At 36.6% G+C, this 19,044-nt stretch overlaps 1 protein-coding gene across 5 annotated transcripts in view; it reads left to right on the top strand.

The window, feature by feature from the left end:
• The first annotated feature begins 513 nt into the window (after positions 1-513).
• The window catches only part of chd1 (chromodomain helicase DNA binding protein 1), a 67,651-nt gene continuing 49,120 nt past the window's right edge, over positions 514-19,044 (top strand). For 2 of the 5 annotated variants that reach the window (XM_009305101.4, XM_009305100.4), the window contains exons 1-11: positions 523-775; positions 2,168-2,293; positions 4,870-5,062; positions 6,355-6,471; positions 6,565-6,617; positions 6,728-6,868; positions 11,155-11,420; positions 11,655-11,880; positions 11,966-12,066; positions 15,765-15,943; positions 16,019-16,143. In XM_009305101.4, coding sequence (XP_009303376.1) covers positions 2,241-2,293; positions 4,870-5,062; positions 6,355-6,471; positions 6,565-6,617; positions 6,728-6,868; positions 11,155-11,420; positions 11,655-11,880; positions 11,966-12,066; positions 15,765-15,943; positions 16,019-16,143 — 1,454 coding nt within the window. In that variant the 5' untranslated portion in view covers positions 523-775; positions 2,168-2,240. Of the gene's footprint in view, positions 1,049-2,167; positions 2,294-4,869; positions 5,063-6,354; positions 6,472-6,564; positions 6,618-6,727; positions 6,869-11,154; positions 11,421-11,654; positions 11,881-11,965; positions 12,067-15,764; positions 15,944-16,018; positions 16,144-19,044 lie in introns of all 5 variants that reach the window. The other 3 variants (NM_001128298.2, XM_073914077.1, XM_073914078.1) reach the window with 3 other exon arrangements.

The raw sequence follows: 19,044 nt of genomic DNA, 5'->3' as shown, positions 1-19,044 counted from the left end.
TTATATTATTAAGCAGAATCCGAATATAAAACCAACTTACCTCTATTTCCATGGGTTTCAACAACCAGCATTTTTCAAAATATCTACTTTTGTGTAGAAGCAAAAAAAATCATAAAGGTCATAAAGGAGAGTAAATGTTGAACTAATAGAATGACATACAAGTTCATTTTTAGTTTATGGATGTAAAAACATTAACTAATGGAACCTTACAGTCAAGTGTGAGCTAGGAAACTACCAAAGAAAGAAACGCAAATAGGTTTGAACAAGTAAAGAATGATACATTTTCATTTTTGAGTGAACTAACCCTTAATGCATTCCTAAAATCCAAAGTTGTGAGTTTTCACGAACTAAAATGAATGCTGTATTGAACGACTGGTTGTTTGTTCGTGTTAGTAAATACATTACCAAATGGAAGCTAACTGTGGCCGTTGATGGGTCACTCAGAACCAAAATATTGATTGTGCTGTTTCGCGGGAGAGCGGCGGCGGCGGGTGACGTCACAGCCCGGGGTTTCTCGCTCTCAGTGCTCGTGCGCGTCATGGCGGAGGCCGGCTGGTGTAGGATTTACAGCTGAAATATGCCTACTATCCCATCTGTTTTTCCGGCACATGGAATACTTAGAACCGCTTAGCATCTAAACCCAAGGCACTCTTAACCGTGGAGGGAAAATCCAGAAACTTCTCTCTCAGAATAAAGTGTACGAGTTTTCCGCGGAGTTCCCGAGCGACAGCGGCGATCATCAGAAAGAGTCGGAAAACAGCGCACAGGCAGACAGGTAACAGATAAAAACACCTCCAAAACCACGGCAGCTCTGTGTAGGACGTGATGGACTGAGTTCAGAAATTGGTGCTGGTTGGGTATTCACGGCTTTATGCGTGTATGACACCCGCGCTGCTGTATATGACTGTTTTAAAGGCTAATGAAAACAAACTAAGCGGCGGATCTACAGAAGCGCAGTGCGGGAATCAACAACAGCATGATGACCGGACAATATTACACAGAAAACACATCAAATTCAACTCGAAGCTCTGACGATGGGGCAAATCCCGCAAGTTCACAGTCACAACTGTTTGTTTCAATTGCTTGAGACGAGCCAGCTGAATTGAAAGCAGAAAGTCCCATAAAAATCTAACTCCAATTGAGTGAGGCTGCTCATTTAGCTTAGCACGCGAGATAATTGGCTAAACAAATTAATGGCGTGTTAAGCTCGGAAGGTTATCTTTATACGGTCTCGAAATTGTGGCACACTATTAATGTGATCAGAATTACATCTATACTGTACCCCCATAGCTTGACTTGTGTTAGCGACCGGTAGCCAAACAGCTAACACACGCTTCTCTTTTAGCATTAGCGTGCTAAGCTAAGTTAGCTTGCTACAACAGAAAGAGACTGATGAAAGATTTGAAATGTAGCGCCAATCCGATACGACTAATGGGGCATATGATCAAAACATACTCCTATAATAAGTGTTTGTGATGTGAAGTGTAATTTTGAGACCGGAGAACATTCGTGACGATAGATATTTGTAAACGGTCCTAGATGTAAAGGTGACCCGACGGTAATGCGCACCTGTGCCCGTGCTCTGCGCCGCTTTAAGCGGCTGTAAAGCGTAGGCGAGTCCGCGGCTTCACAGGCCTGAAACCCTAGAGGCCTCTGCGGTCAATACCACTCTGATCACTTTCATTCATTTAGTAATGCTTAATGTTTTGCTTTACATAAGCGATAAGAGAGTTCTATTTGACTCATGTGGAGTTTTAGTAGAAATGTAACATGCTTTCTCGCTGTCATTTATAAAATGATAAAGGCAAAGTATAGTGATTTAAAGAGGTGAAGTGATGAAGCTATTGGAGTGGTTAATCCCAGCAACGTGAGGACTACGGTACTGATCTGTAAACAGTTAATGCACATTATAAATGGAAACGAATGTAAATATATTACCAGTACTGCTACCGTGCACACGTCTGCAATTCACATTAATACTTAAAATAAATAAAACAGAAAGTTCCAGTATCATTATTTTGGGTTCATCACTTTCTCAGACTGCTGTAGGACTGAAAGGAATCACCATTGTTTACTGTCAAGCACAAGTCACTTTTAATAGAAACGTCTCATTTGTATGAGCTTCTGGTATAATTTGTTTTTAAATGTGTGTGTATATTTTTTGTAGGTGAGCTGCCCTGAAGCGGCACACACAGACTGTTAGCATCTCATCAGGGACAAATCTTTAATATTTGATTGAGATGGATGGACGCAGCGAGGATGAAAGTGTCAGCAACAGCAGCGGAGAGTCCAGGTAATCATAATTCATGTCATTATGATGTTAAAATAAGACTTCTCCCTTATATGAAAGTGGAAATCATGCTTGCGTACTAAACCAGTTTTATTTCTTAAGTGAAAATGTTTTTTTACTGTTTAATTTTGGGAAATACAGACACTTGATTTGATGATGGCTTTGATTGTTATTGCAGTAATTTACTTTCTGATCTGTTTATTTGCTGTTGCAAAGAGTTTAAAAAGATAGTTCAATTAAATAGGAACATCCTTAACATCCTTCACTTTTTCCAAACTTGAGTTTTTTTCTTCTGTTGAACACAAAAGAAGATAGTTTAAAGAATGTTGGGGGAAAATCCATTGACTTCTAAAGTAATTTATGTAGCTATATTGGATATTAATAGTGTTTTTTTACATTCTTCAAAAGGTATTTTTACAAAAAAAAATTTTTTAAATCATGATGGTTTATTTTGTTTACCCCAATTTGAAATTCTGTCATCATTTATTCTCCCTAGACTTGTTCCAAATCAGTTTACTAATAGGAAAACAAACACTATAAATGTCAGTGGTTAATTTTCCAATATTCTTCAATATATCTTCTGCTTTTAACCAAACCAAAAAAAAAAAACTTAGTTTGGGTGAACAATCTCATTAACAGCAAGACAAGGCAAGTTTTTTTTTTATATAGCACATTTCATACACAATGGTTATTCAAAGTTCTTTACATAAACATCAGTAAAAGAGACAAGTATAAAAAAATAAAACAACACAGAGTAAAAGTATTAAAATAAGACAGCAGACTTTTCACATTAGACATTCTAACTGTATACATGCTTCAACTATTGCTTTGTAAACTGCATTAAAATAGACCTTTACGTCTTAACTGCTAATCCCAGGTGTTAATTTGCATACAGCGATAATTACTACTTTATTTTAATGTATTGTTTCTGCTGAATTAATCATCATAACACCTGTTTTTTTGTGCTTGTCAGGTATCTTATAATTCAGCTTTTTAAATCTCTAACTGGTGTTTTGCTAAAATTGTATTGGTAAATAAAAACACTGCGACTGCAAAGTGAACAGGCTCATTATTAGGAATAACACATTGTACTTTTCGCATTTTTTAAGATTTTCTTTTCTTTTGGGAAAAGGTTGTTAAAGGTGGGAGAGAATGGAAAGAGATCTAAAATCAAATCTGCTTTAGAGAACTACTGTGTAATTGCAATATTATTAATAATGTTTGTAGCATGACAGTAATTTGAATGTACACACGATTTAATGATGAAAATCCGAATTACAAAAAAATCTGTTTTATCTGTGTTTTATTATTATTTAAATAATAAAATGACATATAACTGTATATATTCTTTATTGTTATATATTGATGTGTGTATTGTTACTGTACATTTACATAATTTTTTAAACACATTTTAAATAGATTTTTAATATTATAATTTGAATAAATTTTTGTAAATATTACAAAACACCAAAAATGGGATGTCTCATCTTTATAAAAGTGTAAATGTGTTAGGTTTAAAGTGTCATAAAAAGCAGTGTGTGAACAGTTGTTTTACTTGTACCTTCAGTACCAGCTTCAAAGTAGGCATGGGCCGGTATGAGATTTTAACAGTATAAAAAATTTGGTTAAAAATATCAATAAAGTATTGTAATTACTCCTCTAAAATGTAATATTTTTTAATTGTCTGGGTAAAAATCAACAAATTTTCCCTCATTAAACACAATATACGTTATTTTAAGAAGCATCGAAAATATTTTGGGTCAGTAAACATGTCATTAACAGTAAATGTACACCAATAAAATACATTACTTTTACGTTTTTAATTTGCTGTAAATTGAGATACAGAAAAACAAAATAAGCGCGAAAAAATGACCACAAAAAGGGATTTTTTTTTCTGCCTGGAGAAAGAAAACGCAAATGCAAGAAGCTGGCAGCTACGAGGTGTGTGCAAATGCTCTTATGTTTCTAAAAATACGTTATATTCTTGGTTTAATTAATAAAAATAAATACAGTAAGTTAATAAAACTACATTTGTGTGTCTGCATCAATTAACGTTGTGCGGTTACAAGGCTAAAAATCTGTAGGAACGGTATGACAGAAAATTTTGGCGGTGTTAAAACCTTGACTTTTCCAAACTGCTATAAACCTTGAAACCGGTTATTGACCCATGACTACTTAATAGTAGATTTTGTTTTTTCAAGTTTCACACATTATTTTGAACTCCAGCTTCATTATTGTCGCTGGAAAGCATGTACTGACATTAAAAATGTATTAATGTTAGTTAGAAATTATGCAATTGATAAAATTTAATGTACATCTTTCTTACAAGTTTGTCACTTTTATTAGGAGTTGGTGATGGCAGAATTTCCTTGGATGAATTCTGAAACTTTACAATGTTCGTGATAATTATATTATTGCATAATCATAATGAATGCCTGTAAGTTTTATCCTGTTCAAAATGATCATTATTCATGTAATTTTGTTTCTAATTTCAAATCTGTTCATATTAAAATACGGCACAAAGTAAGCAAGCTGACTTGACTTTGATCAGTAATCATGCTTGTTTGTTTCTGTCTCAGTAATTCAGATGATGAGTCCGGGTCAGGATCAGGTTCTGGCTCTGGCTCGAGTTCAAGCAGTAGCAGTTCTAGCAGCAGCCAATCAGGGAGCAGCGACTCAGGAAGTGGCTCAGATTCTGGAAGCCAGTCAGACTCGGACTCGGAGAAATCCAAGGAAAAGAACGATCAAGACAACAAAATCGATGGAGCAGCGGTAAGCTTCATCAAGTTGTCAGATGATTTTAGACAGTTCTAATTTGATTATTTAAAGTCCACATAAAATCAGCCATCAACTAATTCAAATCATTTGGCAGTTTAGGGCAGGTTTGACGCATTGACATATTTAAAAATTGTCTATCTTTGCTTTAATCAGAATCTTTTACCTGAATCGCACCCTTTCTGGTCTTGAGTATAATTGATGTGGTGTTGTAAGTCAGAATGGCCTGCAAACTCCGCATGAGTGTGAAACCTTTCTGCCATAAAACTGCAATCTATCTTTAGTAAATTCTTCATTTTTATTGCAAATCCGACTCTGATGGCCCGTTTCCACTGATTGGAACAGTACGGTACGGGTCACCTTTATCAGGTTTGTGTTTCCACTGCCAAAAGAGTGCCCATTTGGTGGGCATGGTGTATGACAAAGTTTTAGCCGACGTCATTTTTACTCGGAAATGTCACAGTAAAGCTATACAGGTTGTTCACATAACATATGAGAAGCACTTCTCAAAAAAAACAAATGCTTTTTATATATATATATATATATATATATATATATATATATATATATATATATATATATATATATATATATATATATATATATATATTGTAGCGAGGCAGAGGGAAAACGCATACACAGTCGCGTTTAGTTACAAACAAGTCCCCGGAGGGTGCTTTATTTACAAAGTGAAAGGGGTGAAATGCGGTGCTCTTCTTAGTAATGGTGCTCCGGGGAGAAGGTGAAGGATAGTGAGAAGTCAGGTGCTGGATCGTCACGAGCTGGAGTCCGCTGTGGGAGAGACAGAGAGAGACACAAGCGTTAGCTCAGGGAGTCATCTGAGAATGAAGCTCGTCTTCCTCCTGTGTGGGGCTGGCTTATATGCCTCCCTGGCTGATGAGGTCCAGCTGTGAACGATCCGGGGTTGATGAGGTTCCAGCTGGGGTGAATTTGTGACCAGGGCGACGTGGCATCAGTGTGCTCGCTACAATATATATATATATATATATATATATATATATATATATATATATTAGAGCTGCATGATTAATCGAAAAAAAGATCGCGATCTTAATCGACCATCTAGACGATCTTATATCTGCATTTCTATGATTCTGCTAATCATATTTTTAAGTTAAACAGGATCGTTTGCTGGTCTTTTTTTACGGCTTCTCCTTTATTTTTGTTTTGCCTCTAAAACTTTTTTTTTTTCATTCATAAGATTAACAGGCATTAAAAACAGCCTTTGTGGGCAAACGTTTGAAATGGTTTATGTTGTGACTTTGCAGTTTTGGAATTCCAACCCGAGTATCCTGACAGTGCAAAGGACGGCCATGCTCAGGAAGCAGCAGATCCAACAGCAGCAGCTCCAGCAGCAGAGCTCCTCAAACACCGGCTCAGATGAGGTACTGCATGCTCTTCTTTTTTTTATGCAGCAGGTTCAAAGAAAATCCCTGTCCAAATCCCTCAGTTGTAAAATGTTCTTTCCTCACCTGCAGGACTCTTCCAGTAGTGATGAGTCAGATGATGACTCAAAGAGCAGGAGTAAAGGGTGAGTGGCAGTTTATTTGCTGTGGAATCGGATTACATTGGTAAAGCATATGAAATTATGGTCTCGCTCTGCATGTGGTTTACTTTTACTCTCTCTGTGTGTTTGTGTAGGTCTGGATCAGACTCTGACTCAGGCTCGGGTTCAGGAAGTGGTTCCTCAGACTCTTCAGCAGAGGAGGAAGCGAATAGTGACGAGTCGGTGTCAGACTATGAGCCCAGTCACAAAGTCAAGAGCAGAAAACCTTCAAACAAGTAAAGTTCCTACTTTGATCTTGGTTTTGCTATTTTATGCAAAAGGTTTTCCACGCAAGTCCTTCTGTTTTGTTTGTACAGGGTTTTAGACCAATAGATCATTTCTATGTTCTGAAAAAATACTAAATTGTCGAGACCCTTTATCACTTCATCACGTTTACTGGGTTTAAACCCACCGAGTAAGCAACTTTCCTCAGTCAACGCTTTAGAATTTCTAAACAAAAGTTCAACCAAATATTGTATATAGTAGGGGTGTCACAAATTCGATTTTTATTCGAAATCGATCGAAATTTATGCTCAACTTCGAATATCACATCAAAAAATTGAATCGTCGATGCTGCCACGCCCCCATGTCACATTAGCTTGGCTTGCCAAGCGGGAGAAAAACATGCTTGTTGAAGTGCTTGTTAAACTGCAGAAGCAGGAGACCCGTCGACAGCTTAAATCCTCTTCTCTTTCAATGAAGGCGCCGGTGTGGAAGTATTTTGGATTTCCAGTTAGTTATGTTGACAACGTTCGTGTTGTCGACAAAAAAAAACACAGTTTGCAAGCTCTGCTATGTACGCATTACGGTTGGGATGATAGACGATGGGCGCATCGCGATCCTCCGCCCCGCACGTGTTGCAAATCCGCTCGCGGAAAATACACACTCAGGCCCTGTTTACACTAATATGTCTTTGTTTTTAAATGGCATTTTAGAACGACAACGATCCACATCCACACTGGCGTGTAGCATTTCTGAGCAGCCCTCCTTCCTCACTACCGCTAAAAACGCACATCACGTGACCACACACACTCATTCACACACAGATACAGACGCACACACATTGTCATGCGCTCGAGACAGCGGGTCAAGGCAGTCAGCGAGTCAGTAGACTGCTTCCATCTTTTACTTTCACACAAGTCATTTTAGCGAACACCTCAGATACTGTTGGCTGGTTTCTGTTGGTTGTGCACCTTTTTTACTGACGCCATTATAACGACACAGATCACTGCCTATTCACAAGTCCCGCTGAAAAAAGTGATTGACAGGTGGTAATTATGTGTGTAACTTGCCTTTATTCATTTACTGTATGATTTGTTTATGGGTAAAACAAAGACCATGCAAGTCAGGTAGTTTAAACGGTAGGCTACTAATAATTAATTTGTTATTAATTAATTAATTAATTATTCATAATCGAAAATCGAATCGTGACTTTAGAATCGAAAATGTAATCGAATCGAGGATTTGGAGGATCGTGACACCCTTAGTAAATAGTATAAATAAATATAAGTACATATATAAATAAAAAAATTATTCTAATTGACACTCCGCTAAGCCTCATCCGAAAACTGCCATACACCTATCGTGGATTAGCAACTGTAGCTAGGCTCAGGAGGTCTGTCAAGCTTTCGAGTGAGGGAAACAAGCCAAAGCGTTGTGCAAATCTGATACTTCTAAAAGTTTGGACAGGATCATGGAATTTTTTCCGTTTAAAAAACCTAAAACCCAAGGGGAAAAATGCCAGCGTGGATCAAGCTCTGTGAGGGGCGCTACAGAAGCAGAGTTAAGTTGCTTTTGTTTTGGTATTCCTGACACATTCTGTGATAGACAGACGGCAATAACTCACACCTCTTACCCTAAAAAGATCTAATGTGTGTTTCATACAAAAATATAAAGCAGGTTATGTTTCCCACCTGTCTTTTGCTTTTCTTTCGCTCGATATTATGAGCACTGCTCCGTTTAAGCTCTCGCCATAGTAGTCATACTAATAGCAGTCCTATTTCCAGCTATGAATATTTGAAAATACATATTAACAGAACAAAACCGAAATGCGATCACAAACTGAGCACTTGCGATCAATAAGCTGTCATTTTTATCCCTCATGTTCATGTCAGAGCTACAATTCACTGATGTTTTTGTCTGTCTTTTGGAGATTTAGTCATTGGTGACGATGTTATATCGTGTTAGTGTCTGCTTTTATATTTGGTTTCAGATTAATATTTGCTGGTAGGGAAAATCTATTTGTTCACTGCTGCTATTTATACTTTGATTTGCATTTCAGTTTATTTATTTTTTTCCACTTAACTGCAAATTATACACGTATATACACTCTCAGAAATAAAGGTACGCGAGTTGTACCTTTTCAAAAGGTACAAATTTGTACATAAAAGTTGTATATTAATATCTCGAGGGTACATATTACTACCTTAAAAGAACAAAAATGTTCCAAGATGATAACAAGATGGACCCTTTAGGTACAAATGTCTACCTTTTGAAAAGATACCACCCCAGTGACAACTCGCGTACCTTTATTTCTGAGAGTGGTCATACTTTACAATAAGGTTCATTAGTTAATGTTAATTAATGCATTTACTAACATGAACAAACAATGAACAATACATTTACTACTGTATTTATTCATGTTAGTAAACGTTAGTTAATGAAAATACAGTAGTTCATTGTTAGTTCATGTTAACTCATGGTGCATTAACTACATTAACAAGCATGGGCTTGGATGTTAATAATGCATTAGTAAATGTTCAATTATGATTAATAAATGCTGTACATGTGTTGTTCATGCTTAGTTCATGTTAGTAAATGCATTAACTAATGAACCTCATTGTAAAGTGTTACCCTGAGAGTGTACTGACAGTTAAAGCTAATGTACAATGTTATGGGTCAATGATGCTAATATTTGGCACAAATCCATCAGTTTCCCCTTTCTGCCTGCTCTTTTTATGAATTAATTGTGTAGAAGCACAGGCCATGCGTGTTTCCTTGTCGGTTAGTAGCGTTATATTTCATTGCACAACAATTAATCTAACAGGCTTTTTGGGTAAAAAAAAAAAAGAAATCACGTTTAATTAGTTATTATTAGATTATTTTTAGATTTAACCTATCCTGCTGTGCATGAACTAAGCTGTTAAAAGGTCAGCGTATGACGTGGCTATGCTTTAGCTTCAATTTTGATTAAATTATTTGTTAATTGGTTGCCTATTATGTGGTGAATATACCCCTGTAATGCAGTCCTTTTTGTCTGGCTTTCTCGGATATCTCACCAGTTCACCAAAAATGTTTAATTATATCTCTGGCAATGTCTGACACTGGCGCATACATATTGTAATAGACGTGCCAGGCATGAAGGCTTGACAGGTGTAGCTACAGTAACTAAGGAGGGCGGGGCTTAGCGAAGGTTCAGTTCTGTTTAGTTTTATCACAGAACTGTATAGAAATCATTGAAGCTGCCTTGGTGTTAAAAACAGAACTCTTTGGGTTGTTTTCACAAGGCATCATTTCTAAGTGTATCAAAATGTGAGAAAATATGTGTAAGCATAATGGTCCTTCCATTGGTCAAAGTGTGCTTGTTTACACTCACCAGCATCTCATTTTATTCTGCACGTGTGTGTGTGTGTGTGAGAGAGAGAGAGAGAGAGAGAGAGAGAGAGAGAGAGAGAGAGAGAGAGAGAGAGAGAGAGAGAGAGAGAGAGAGAGAGAGAGAGAGAGAGAGAGAGAGAGAGAGAGAGAGAGAGAGAGAGAGAGAGAGAGAGAGAGAGAGAGAGAGAGAGAGAGAGAGAGAGAGAGAGAAAGAGAGAGAGAAAGAGACAGAGACAGCACTTGGTCTCTCATTCACACACACACACACACACACACACACAGAGAGAGAGAGAGAGAGAGCAGTAAGCAACACACAGCATGCTCTCTTATTTACACACACACACACACACTGCAGGTCACTTGGTGCACGACTCGCCATCTTACCTCACCTCTCTCTACTCCACACTGTCCCGTGATGACAATTACACATACTAATTTGTAGGCATTAAATAAATGATATTTAATATTTGTCTCCTATTTAAGTGCATTGTTTTTTATGACGGTATAACGGTATTGAAACTGATACCGTTGCTATTTTTAAATCCTGCTGTAAACCATATTACCGTAATACCGCTCCAGCCTACTGTAACTACGCTTTTTTGAGCTGAAGTGGAAATATCCTGTTTTGTTTTTAAATGCAAATGAGCTGCTGTTCCCTTGCCTATTCCAGATGAAGATGGGCACTTTATAGTTGTGCTTGCATAATCTCAAGAGAAAACATTTGTTTACTTTTAACGTCTTAACTTCATTTTTAGTAGAAGGACGCTGTAATTGATGAAAATGCTTAAGGATCTCTTACAAATATTTCAATTTTAGTTGTTTAGTCTTGTGCTTTTCACATATGCTTACTGCATAATGATCAGTCTTTATCAGGCTGTTTTGTTATTTAAGTAAATAGTCATTCAATGGATTTTTGCTTCTCTCGCAGGGCCAACGCCAGAAATGGGAGAAATAACAAAGCTCCCAAGAAGAAGCCCTCCCACTCTTCCTCAGATGATGAAGATGACTATAAAAAAGCTTTGGCAGGGCCCCGACGGCAGGCCACGGTCAACGTAAGCTACAAAGAAGATGAGGAGCTGAAGACCGATTCAGATGACCTGGTGGAGGTGTGCGGAGAGGATGTCCCGCCACCAGAGGAGGATGAGTTTGAGACACTGGAGAGAGTCATGGAAATGAGGATAGGCAGGAAAGGAGGTGAGAATAATGATACAGAAACTTAAAATGCTTTGTGTAGCTGACGTTGTTTTGTAGATTTCACAATTTATGTCCACACTAAACTAAAGCTAAAACTTTATTGGTGGTTTACCATGTTTTAATATTAAAAAAAAACACTTGAAAGCTGAAAACCAGCTTGTAAGTTAAGTTTAGAACGTTCCTTTTATAGGAAATGCATTGTGTTTGTTACATTTTCATCTTGTTCCTTTATAGTAACCGGGGCTGTGACCACAGTATATGCTGTAGAGGCAGATGGTGATCCCAACGCCAACTTCGACCCCAACAGACAGCCAGGAGAGGTGCAATATTTGATCAAATGGAAGAACTGGTCTCACATTCACAACACTTGGGAGACGGAGGAGACACTCAAACAACAGAATGTGAAGGGCATGAAGAAACTGGACAACTTTAAGAAAAAAGAGCAGGAGAAAAAGAAATGGTGCAAATGCTGACAGACTTGACTTTTCTGTAGATAACATTGGCTGTAGATGCTAATTTAGTTTTTTTTACACTGCTCTCTTTAGGCTCAAAGCTGCCTCACCTGAGGACGTGGAGTACTTCAACTGTCAGCAGGAGCTCATGGATGACTTGCATTCTCAATATCAACTTGTGGAGAGAATTATTGGTAAGCAGATGCTGTCACACAGTGATACGGGTAAATATCCGAAAAAAAATTCTAAACGTCTTTACTGGTGAGTTCAAGAAAGCGCTGTTCTCACAGGCGAGGACGTTACGGAATTTTTCCGAAAAAGAGCAGTCACATCCATTCCAAAATACTGGTAAATTCAGACATCATTAACCAGAGATGAGCTCTTAACGGCTGGCTCTGTATTTGTAAACATTTGACTACATTACAAACTCTGTGGATGGATAAGTATTGCGATGAAAACATAAGGAGGAACACTTTCGCATATCAAGATGTACATAATATGTGGGTATGCTGGCGCTCACCGGCTGCTTTACGTGCACACGCGTCAGCTTTAAGGTAAATGTACATCGGCTTATCATAAGCATTTTATCGCTAACTTTTTTACACAGTTGGCATTAAGAAGGAACAGAAACGTTTTCTGACAAACATCAAGCAGCTAAATGTGTTTTGAACTCTTGTCTCCATTACTGTGCGTTCACACTTGTCGTCAAAGGTCGCTCTGGGCGCCCTGGCGACAACCCTGTCTGCCTTTAACTCCGGCGGCGAGAGCGTCGAAATTCACCACATTGATCTCCTATTTAGGAGCCATTGCCGCATATCAGCAAATCAGTTACATTCCCGCATAAAACATGCTTTCTAGTGTGAAAATGTTACACACTTTTTATCAAATTCATGTAACAATGGAAGATCAAGTTGCATGTGGTGTGGCTTTGTTTCACTTATCCAATATGTGCCTATATGTCTGAAATATTCTGAAGCAGCAATGCTGTTTTGTATTGCCGCATGAAATTCCTGCTTTTTTTTTATATGTAAAAAAAATATATGTAACATTAATGCACATCAGTGACTCGCCAGTAACTTTAAATGTATGTTCCTGTAAAAAAACATTGCAAATAACTGGAACAAACCCTTGGGGAACAACTGTGGTCAGGGGTTATTAAACTGTTAAAGCTACCATATTTGATCCATAATCTGCAGAAGATAAAAATAGTATTTAATAGTTACATGCAAATAAAAAGCCATCAGCCTTTCAATTTTTTTTTTTTCATTTGATTGTGTCTCCTGGGGTTATTTCGATAGATCAGGGGTGGCTAACAATGTTCCTGGAGAGCCATCTTCCCGCAGATTTTAGTCCGCTTGTTAAGTGGTGACGTGCTTGTATGTATTACTGTTTCCGGGTCCAAGCCGCCATTCATTTGAGTGGAGAAATCATTTGTTTATGATCACGTTTTATTCCTATCACACTTTAAAGTTAATTTTATATAAAATCATAGTGTACACAACAATCTCTGGGCTTGCTGCATAACAAATACCAAAAATTTAACAATTTATAAAAAAAATTATCACTTTCTGGCCATCGGATATTAGGCTTGGACATATATACTGCGATCGTGTTTTTCGAATCGCTTTGTTAACGTTTATTATTACCATTTAATGAGTCTCCCCATTCAGTTGAATAGAGCGCTTGGACCCGGAAGCAGCTTCGCATGATGTCACACTTAACAAGCAGGTTGCAGCCCATATCAAACACACCTGCCTGTAATTATCATGTGGTGTTCAGGTCCTAATTAATTGGTTCAGGTGTGTTTGATAATGTGTTTGAATGAATGGTAATTCTCCGAAAATCACGTGTCTTTCTCTCATCCACAACCCCAAAAATTAAACCAAGAATAGTCTTGTGTTGTAAACATTGGCCACCATTCTTTTTAAATGAGATTAATAATAAATTAAACAAATAAATGACTATGAAAATGATATGGTTGTTTCGGCGCCAATAGCCTAGTGGTTTGTGCGTTGACACGTAGCACCAAGATGCTCGTGGCGACCCGAGTTCGATTCCTGGCTCAAGGTTTTTTGTCGACCCTTCCCCTATCTCTGCTCCCCATACTTTCCTGTCTGTAAATCTCCACTGTCCTATCACAATGAAGGTGAAAAACCCCTAAAAAATCATATGGTTGTTAGACTGTTGCACTTTTTTGTGTTTTCAATATGCTCAGGTTTAGATAGTTCCTACTGGTGTGGTGTGTGTGCACTGTTGTGTTCAAAGTTTGCATGTTTATAACCACCTCCGTGGGGGCCGGGAGTCTGGAATGCTTATTTGGGGTTTGCGAGCTGAAAAGTTTGGGAACCCCTGCTCTACACTAGGTTTTCAAACAGCAAATGGCACTCTGGGCTAGTTTTAAACAATGTGCCATTCTAGGCTTGTACACTCATGGCAGATGCTTACAAATTGTAGAGTTTGTGCATTTGGCATGTACTGTAAGTGCTCAAATGTACTTGCATCTTCACCTTGGCGTTAATTAATTAGATTTAATTAAATATATTAATTTAAAGCTCATGATTACTAACTTTGTTAATGATTATTTAGGATTCATGTGGTGTTTGTATGGAATTGGATGCAAGCAGAGTATGGCTGTTTGTAAAACGTACAGCACTAACTGTGGGTAAAAACTAGGCTTAGAATTCATTCAAGAGAGAATCATGATATGTTTAAAAAAATCTCTGATTTGATGCCAGACGATTTTTTAAAAATGTATATTTATTATTACAGTCCTACTTGATTACAACTGGAAAATGCTAAATGCATCTTAAACGGGGCCTTAAATATTTTGAGGTTGTCCACTTTAGATCACATCCAGTGGTAGTTGAAGACATATTAGATTGGATTGTTTTTATAGTGTAAACACTTGTGGTTGAGTGCATTTGAAGATCACAATAAGACCACTCCCTCTCTGCCAATCCACATCCTATTTATGGTTTCTGCGGGGTCTTAAATTTTTAATGTTTTCGATCTTAAAGTTTAAATTTTAGGTCTTAAAATGTCTTCAATTTACTGTAATGATGTGTTGTGTTTTAAATCTCTTTTTTTAACAGGTCTTAATTTTCCTTTGTTCATGTATAGCTACCCAATCTGGCTAAAACTCACACAATCATCAACAATGCATCTCAATAAAACTTTAAACTTTTTATTTAAAAAAACTAATTTTTAACTGTATTTATCATACAATTTTAATTAGTTTGCTTACAATAACATTTGTTTAAAAGTTCTCTGTGTATTTACTGCCGAAGACACTGACCTGGACAGATTGTTATGCATAGATTTAGTTTGATAGTTTTTAAAGCTTTTAAAACATTGGTTAATTTTTTTTTTTTTTTTTTTAAAGTTTATGTTGGGGAAAAAGTGTTTGGATACAAGTAGAGCTCGCTTGTTTTTACACAATATTTAAAATATTAAAAAAAAAAAAAAAAAAAAAAAATATATATATATATATATATATATATATATATATATATATATATATATATATATATATATATATATATATATATATATATATATATATAAAATTATACAATTCTATTATTGTATTATTAAATGTATCCAAATAACTAATTTTCCATCTGGACCATTTGAAAAATTCTTTAGCCCTTTATGAATCTAAAATGTCATTCGTAATGGTCTTAATGTCTTTAAAAGTCTTGCATTTAACTCCAAGCCATGTAATGTTTGTTTGTTGAGTAGTACAGACATTATGTAGATTATGAACAAAGCAAAAGGGAAGGGTCTCTTTGAAAACTAAACAGTAGTGGTCTTAGAGGAAACAAAGCTTTTTACTGTTGTGAGGCCTTTTTGTGTGTGCATATTTGTATTCACTTTTGTCTAATTCTTGCAGGACATTCAAATCAGAAGTCTGCCGCAGGCTATCCAGATTACCTTTGTAAATGGCAGGGGTTGCCATACTCTGAGTGCAGCTGGGAAGACGGTGCTCTTATTTCTAAAAAGTTTCAAAAATGCATTGATGAATACATGAGCCGGAACCAGTGCAAAACCATCCCCTCCAGAGACTGCAAGGTAACCCTAAACGCCCGTCTGAGAAAGTAAATGAAACTGTAAACTGCAGCCAGTGAAATGTTTGGTTTTCTTTAGGTTTTAAAACAGAGGCCACGGTTTGTTCCCATGAAGAAGCAACCTCATTACATTGGTGGAGAAGGTTTGGAGCTGCGGGACTATCAGCTGGATGGTCTGAACTGGATGGCCCATTCTTGGTGCAAGTATGTCGGTTCATTTTATCCCTGAAGGCATCACAGTTTATTATCTACACTTGAATCCATTCAAACAGTCCATTTGTAGGATTGATGGGTTTAATCTTGCACATATATACAGTTCATATTGCATATGTTTTTTATTTTATCAGCTTGTGGTAATTTGCATGTTGTGTCTTAAAATATTAGGCAAGGTAATTTTATTTATACAGCTCATTTCATGCACAATGGTAATTCAAAGTGCTTTACATTAACAAGAAATATAAGAATAGAAAGAAAAGAAATATAAAATACAACAAGTATAAGAAATGTAAACACAGTGGTGTAAAGTAACAAATTACAAATAGATTAATTACTGTAATGGAGTAGTTTTTCCTCAGTAATTGTAATTTACTAAGTAGTTTTGGAAATGCGTACTTTTAGGGTGCTTTCACACCGGCCTTATTTAGTTGAATCGCACTAGAGTTCATTTTCCCTCTTGGTGCGGTTCGTTTAGAGTTCATTTTCCCTCTTGGTGCGGTTCGTTTAGAGTTCATTTTCCCCTCTTGGTGCGGTTCGTTTATGTATAGTTTGACTAAAGCAGGGATACAGTCAGTCAGCGCAGTGGTCTTTCCATAGTAAATAGCGACATTTTGTGTCTGCCGATTTGTTAACTTGCAGGAGTTTATTGGCATTTTCCCGCACGTGAATTCTGAACAAATCAATAAGCAGTATAGGAACTATGTTGAACAAAATCTGGCCAATGAGAGATGTGGATTTTGTCACATGAGTGCATTTTAGTTAGTTTCAACTGGTTTGGACCAAAGCCAGCAGTGTGGTGTGAAAAAGACCCAAAGATGGCAGAAAATCCAACAATGTATCATTTATTGCCCTTGGTCCGGACCAAATGAACCGAACTGGACAAATGAACCGAACCTTACTTTCCCCTTGAGTAAATTGTTAGTGCAGTATTGATTGGCTAAAGTAGAAAAATCTGTCATCGATTCCTGTTTTAAAAAATCAAACATAGAAAGTAAATCACATTATACTGAACAACCTTAAGACATGGACGCTTTATAAATGCGCCAAACCTTTTGAAAGCATTAAAAATGTCCAAGAAGATGCCCAAAACCTTTACACGCAATGACCCAGAGACTGTCTATAGACTGCATGTCACTGATGAGAAAATGATGTCGACTGTATGATGACTGAAATCACCAAACAGCCTTCCTAAACTCCTTAAGCCTCCTTAAACTAGATGGAACGAAAGAAGAATGAAAAGAAGGGCCGAATGAAGGAAGGGCCAAACAAGGAATGCAAAGAAGCAATAAATGTTGGAAGGACCAAATGAATGAAGGATTCAAGGAAAGAATGACTGGAAGAAGGAAGGAAGGAACAAACGAACAGACAAAGGACCTCATGAAGGAAGGAGTGAAAGAACGAACAAACGAATGACTGAGTGAACAAATGAAGGGAGAAACGAAAGAAAAAAATGAAAACATTAATAAATAAATAAGAAAAAAAAACGAACAAATGAATGAATAAAGGACAAAAGGAATGAATGAATTAGGGAAGGAAGTAAGGACCAAATAAATGAAGGATTCAAGAAAAGAATGACTGGAGGAAAAAAGAAATGAAATAAAGGAAGGAACGAAAGAACTAACAAACGAATGAATGAGTGAACAAATGAAGGGAGGAACGAAGGAAAAAATTAACAAATGAATAAAGAAAAACAAACAAATAAATGAATAAAAGATGGACAAAACGAACAAATGAATCAAGGAAGGAAGGACCAAATAAATGAAGGATTTAAGGAAAGAATGACTGGAGGAAGGTGGAAGGAATGAATGAAGGAACAAATGAGAATGAGTGAACGAATGAAGAAAGGAACGAAGGAAAAAACGAACATGAATAAAATGAAAAAACTAACAAATTAAGGAATAAAGGAAGGACAAAACGAACAAATGAAGGAAGGAAGGAATATAGGAAGATAACTAAATGCACTAAAGAATGTTACGTTTACACATCACTCCAGAAACTGCATGCAAATGCATCAACTTCACAGCGTAATACTACTCGAGTACTTTTAAAAGGGCTGCTTTTTACTCATAATTTGATTAATATTAACAACAGATACTTTAACTCTACTTGCTCTACATTTTTGGGCAAGTAATATTTATTTTTCTTGAGTACGATTTTTCAGTACTCTTTCCACCACTGTGTAAATGTGAAAATATTTTAAAATGTAATAAAACATATTATTTAACCCAATGATAAACATTTTGTTATTAATTACTTCACCGTCATGACCTTTGTTCTTCTTCAGAACACCAATTAGAATGTTTTAGATCTGAGAGAAATCTGAGAGCTTTCTGAACATCTTAGGACCCTTGCTGTTTATAGAGGGTCAAAGTCCATAAAAGAAAGCAAAAATTGCATTTGACTTCAGTGGTTCAACTTTAATCAGGCAAACAAGGTGGTTTTTATTTTGTTTTGGCAAACAAAAGTGTCCTTGAGGCTTCGTATGAGTACAGTTAAATCACGGAAGTCACATAAAGGGTTTTGACAATGTTTTTGCTGTCTTTTCTTTGAAAACTTTGAAAAACATTTCATTTTGGATTGGAACTACATAAAGATTAATGACCATTTTAAATTTTTGAGTGATGATTGGTGTAATTCAGTGATGTAATGTTTGGTTAAAAAAATTTTTGACCTGCATATAAGCTTTATTTTTATATATATCATGGTAGAAACATGAACATGTTGACACTGCAAATTTAGTTTGGTGTACATGTAAGGATAATGTAAACCAATACAGAACTTTCAGAAATTAAAACTGGATTACATTAATTCCAAATAAAAAATCTTTATCTTTGAAAACAGATGAGACCACATGTAAGATAGACTTCTGAACATGCTTTTAGGGTGCTT

The sequence above is a fragment of the Danio rerio genome, chromosome 10 (genome assembly GCF_049306965.1).
Source record: "Danio rerio strain Tuebingen ecotype United States chromosome 10, GRCz12tu, whole genome shotgun sequence".
Taxonomy (NCBI): Eukaryota; Metazoa; Chordata; class Actinopteri; order Cypriniformes; family Danionidae; genus Danio; species Danio rerio.
The sequence above is the reverse complement of the archived record's forward strand: the minus strand, read 5'-3'. Positions and strand labels throughout refer to the sequence as shown.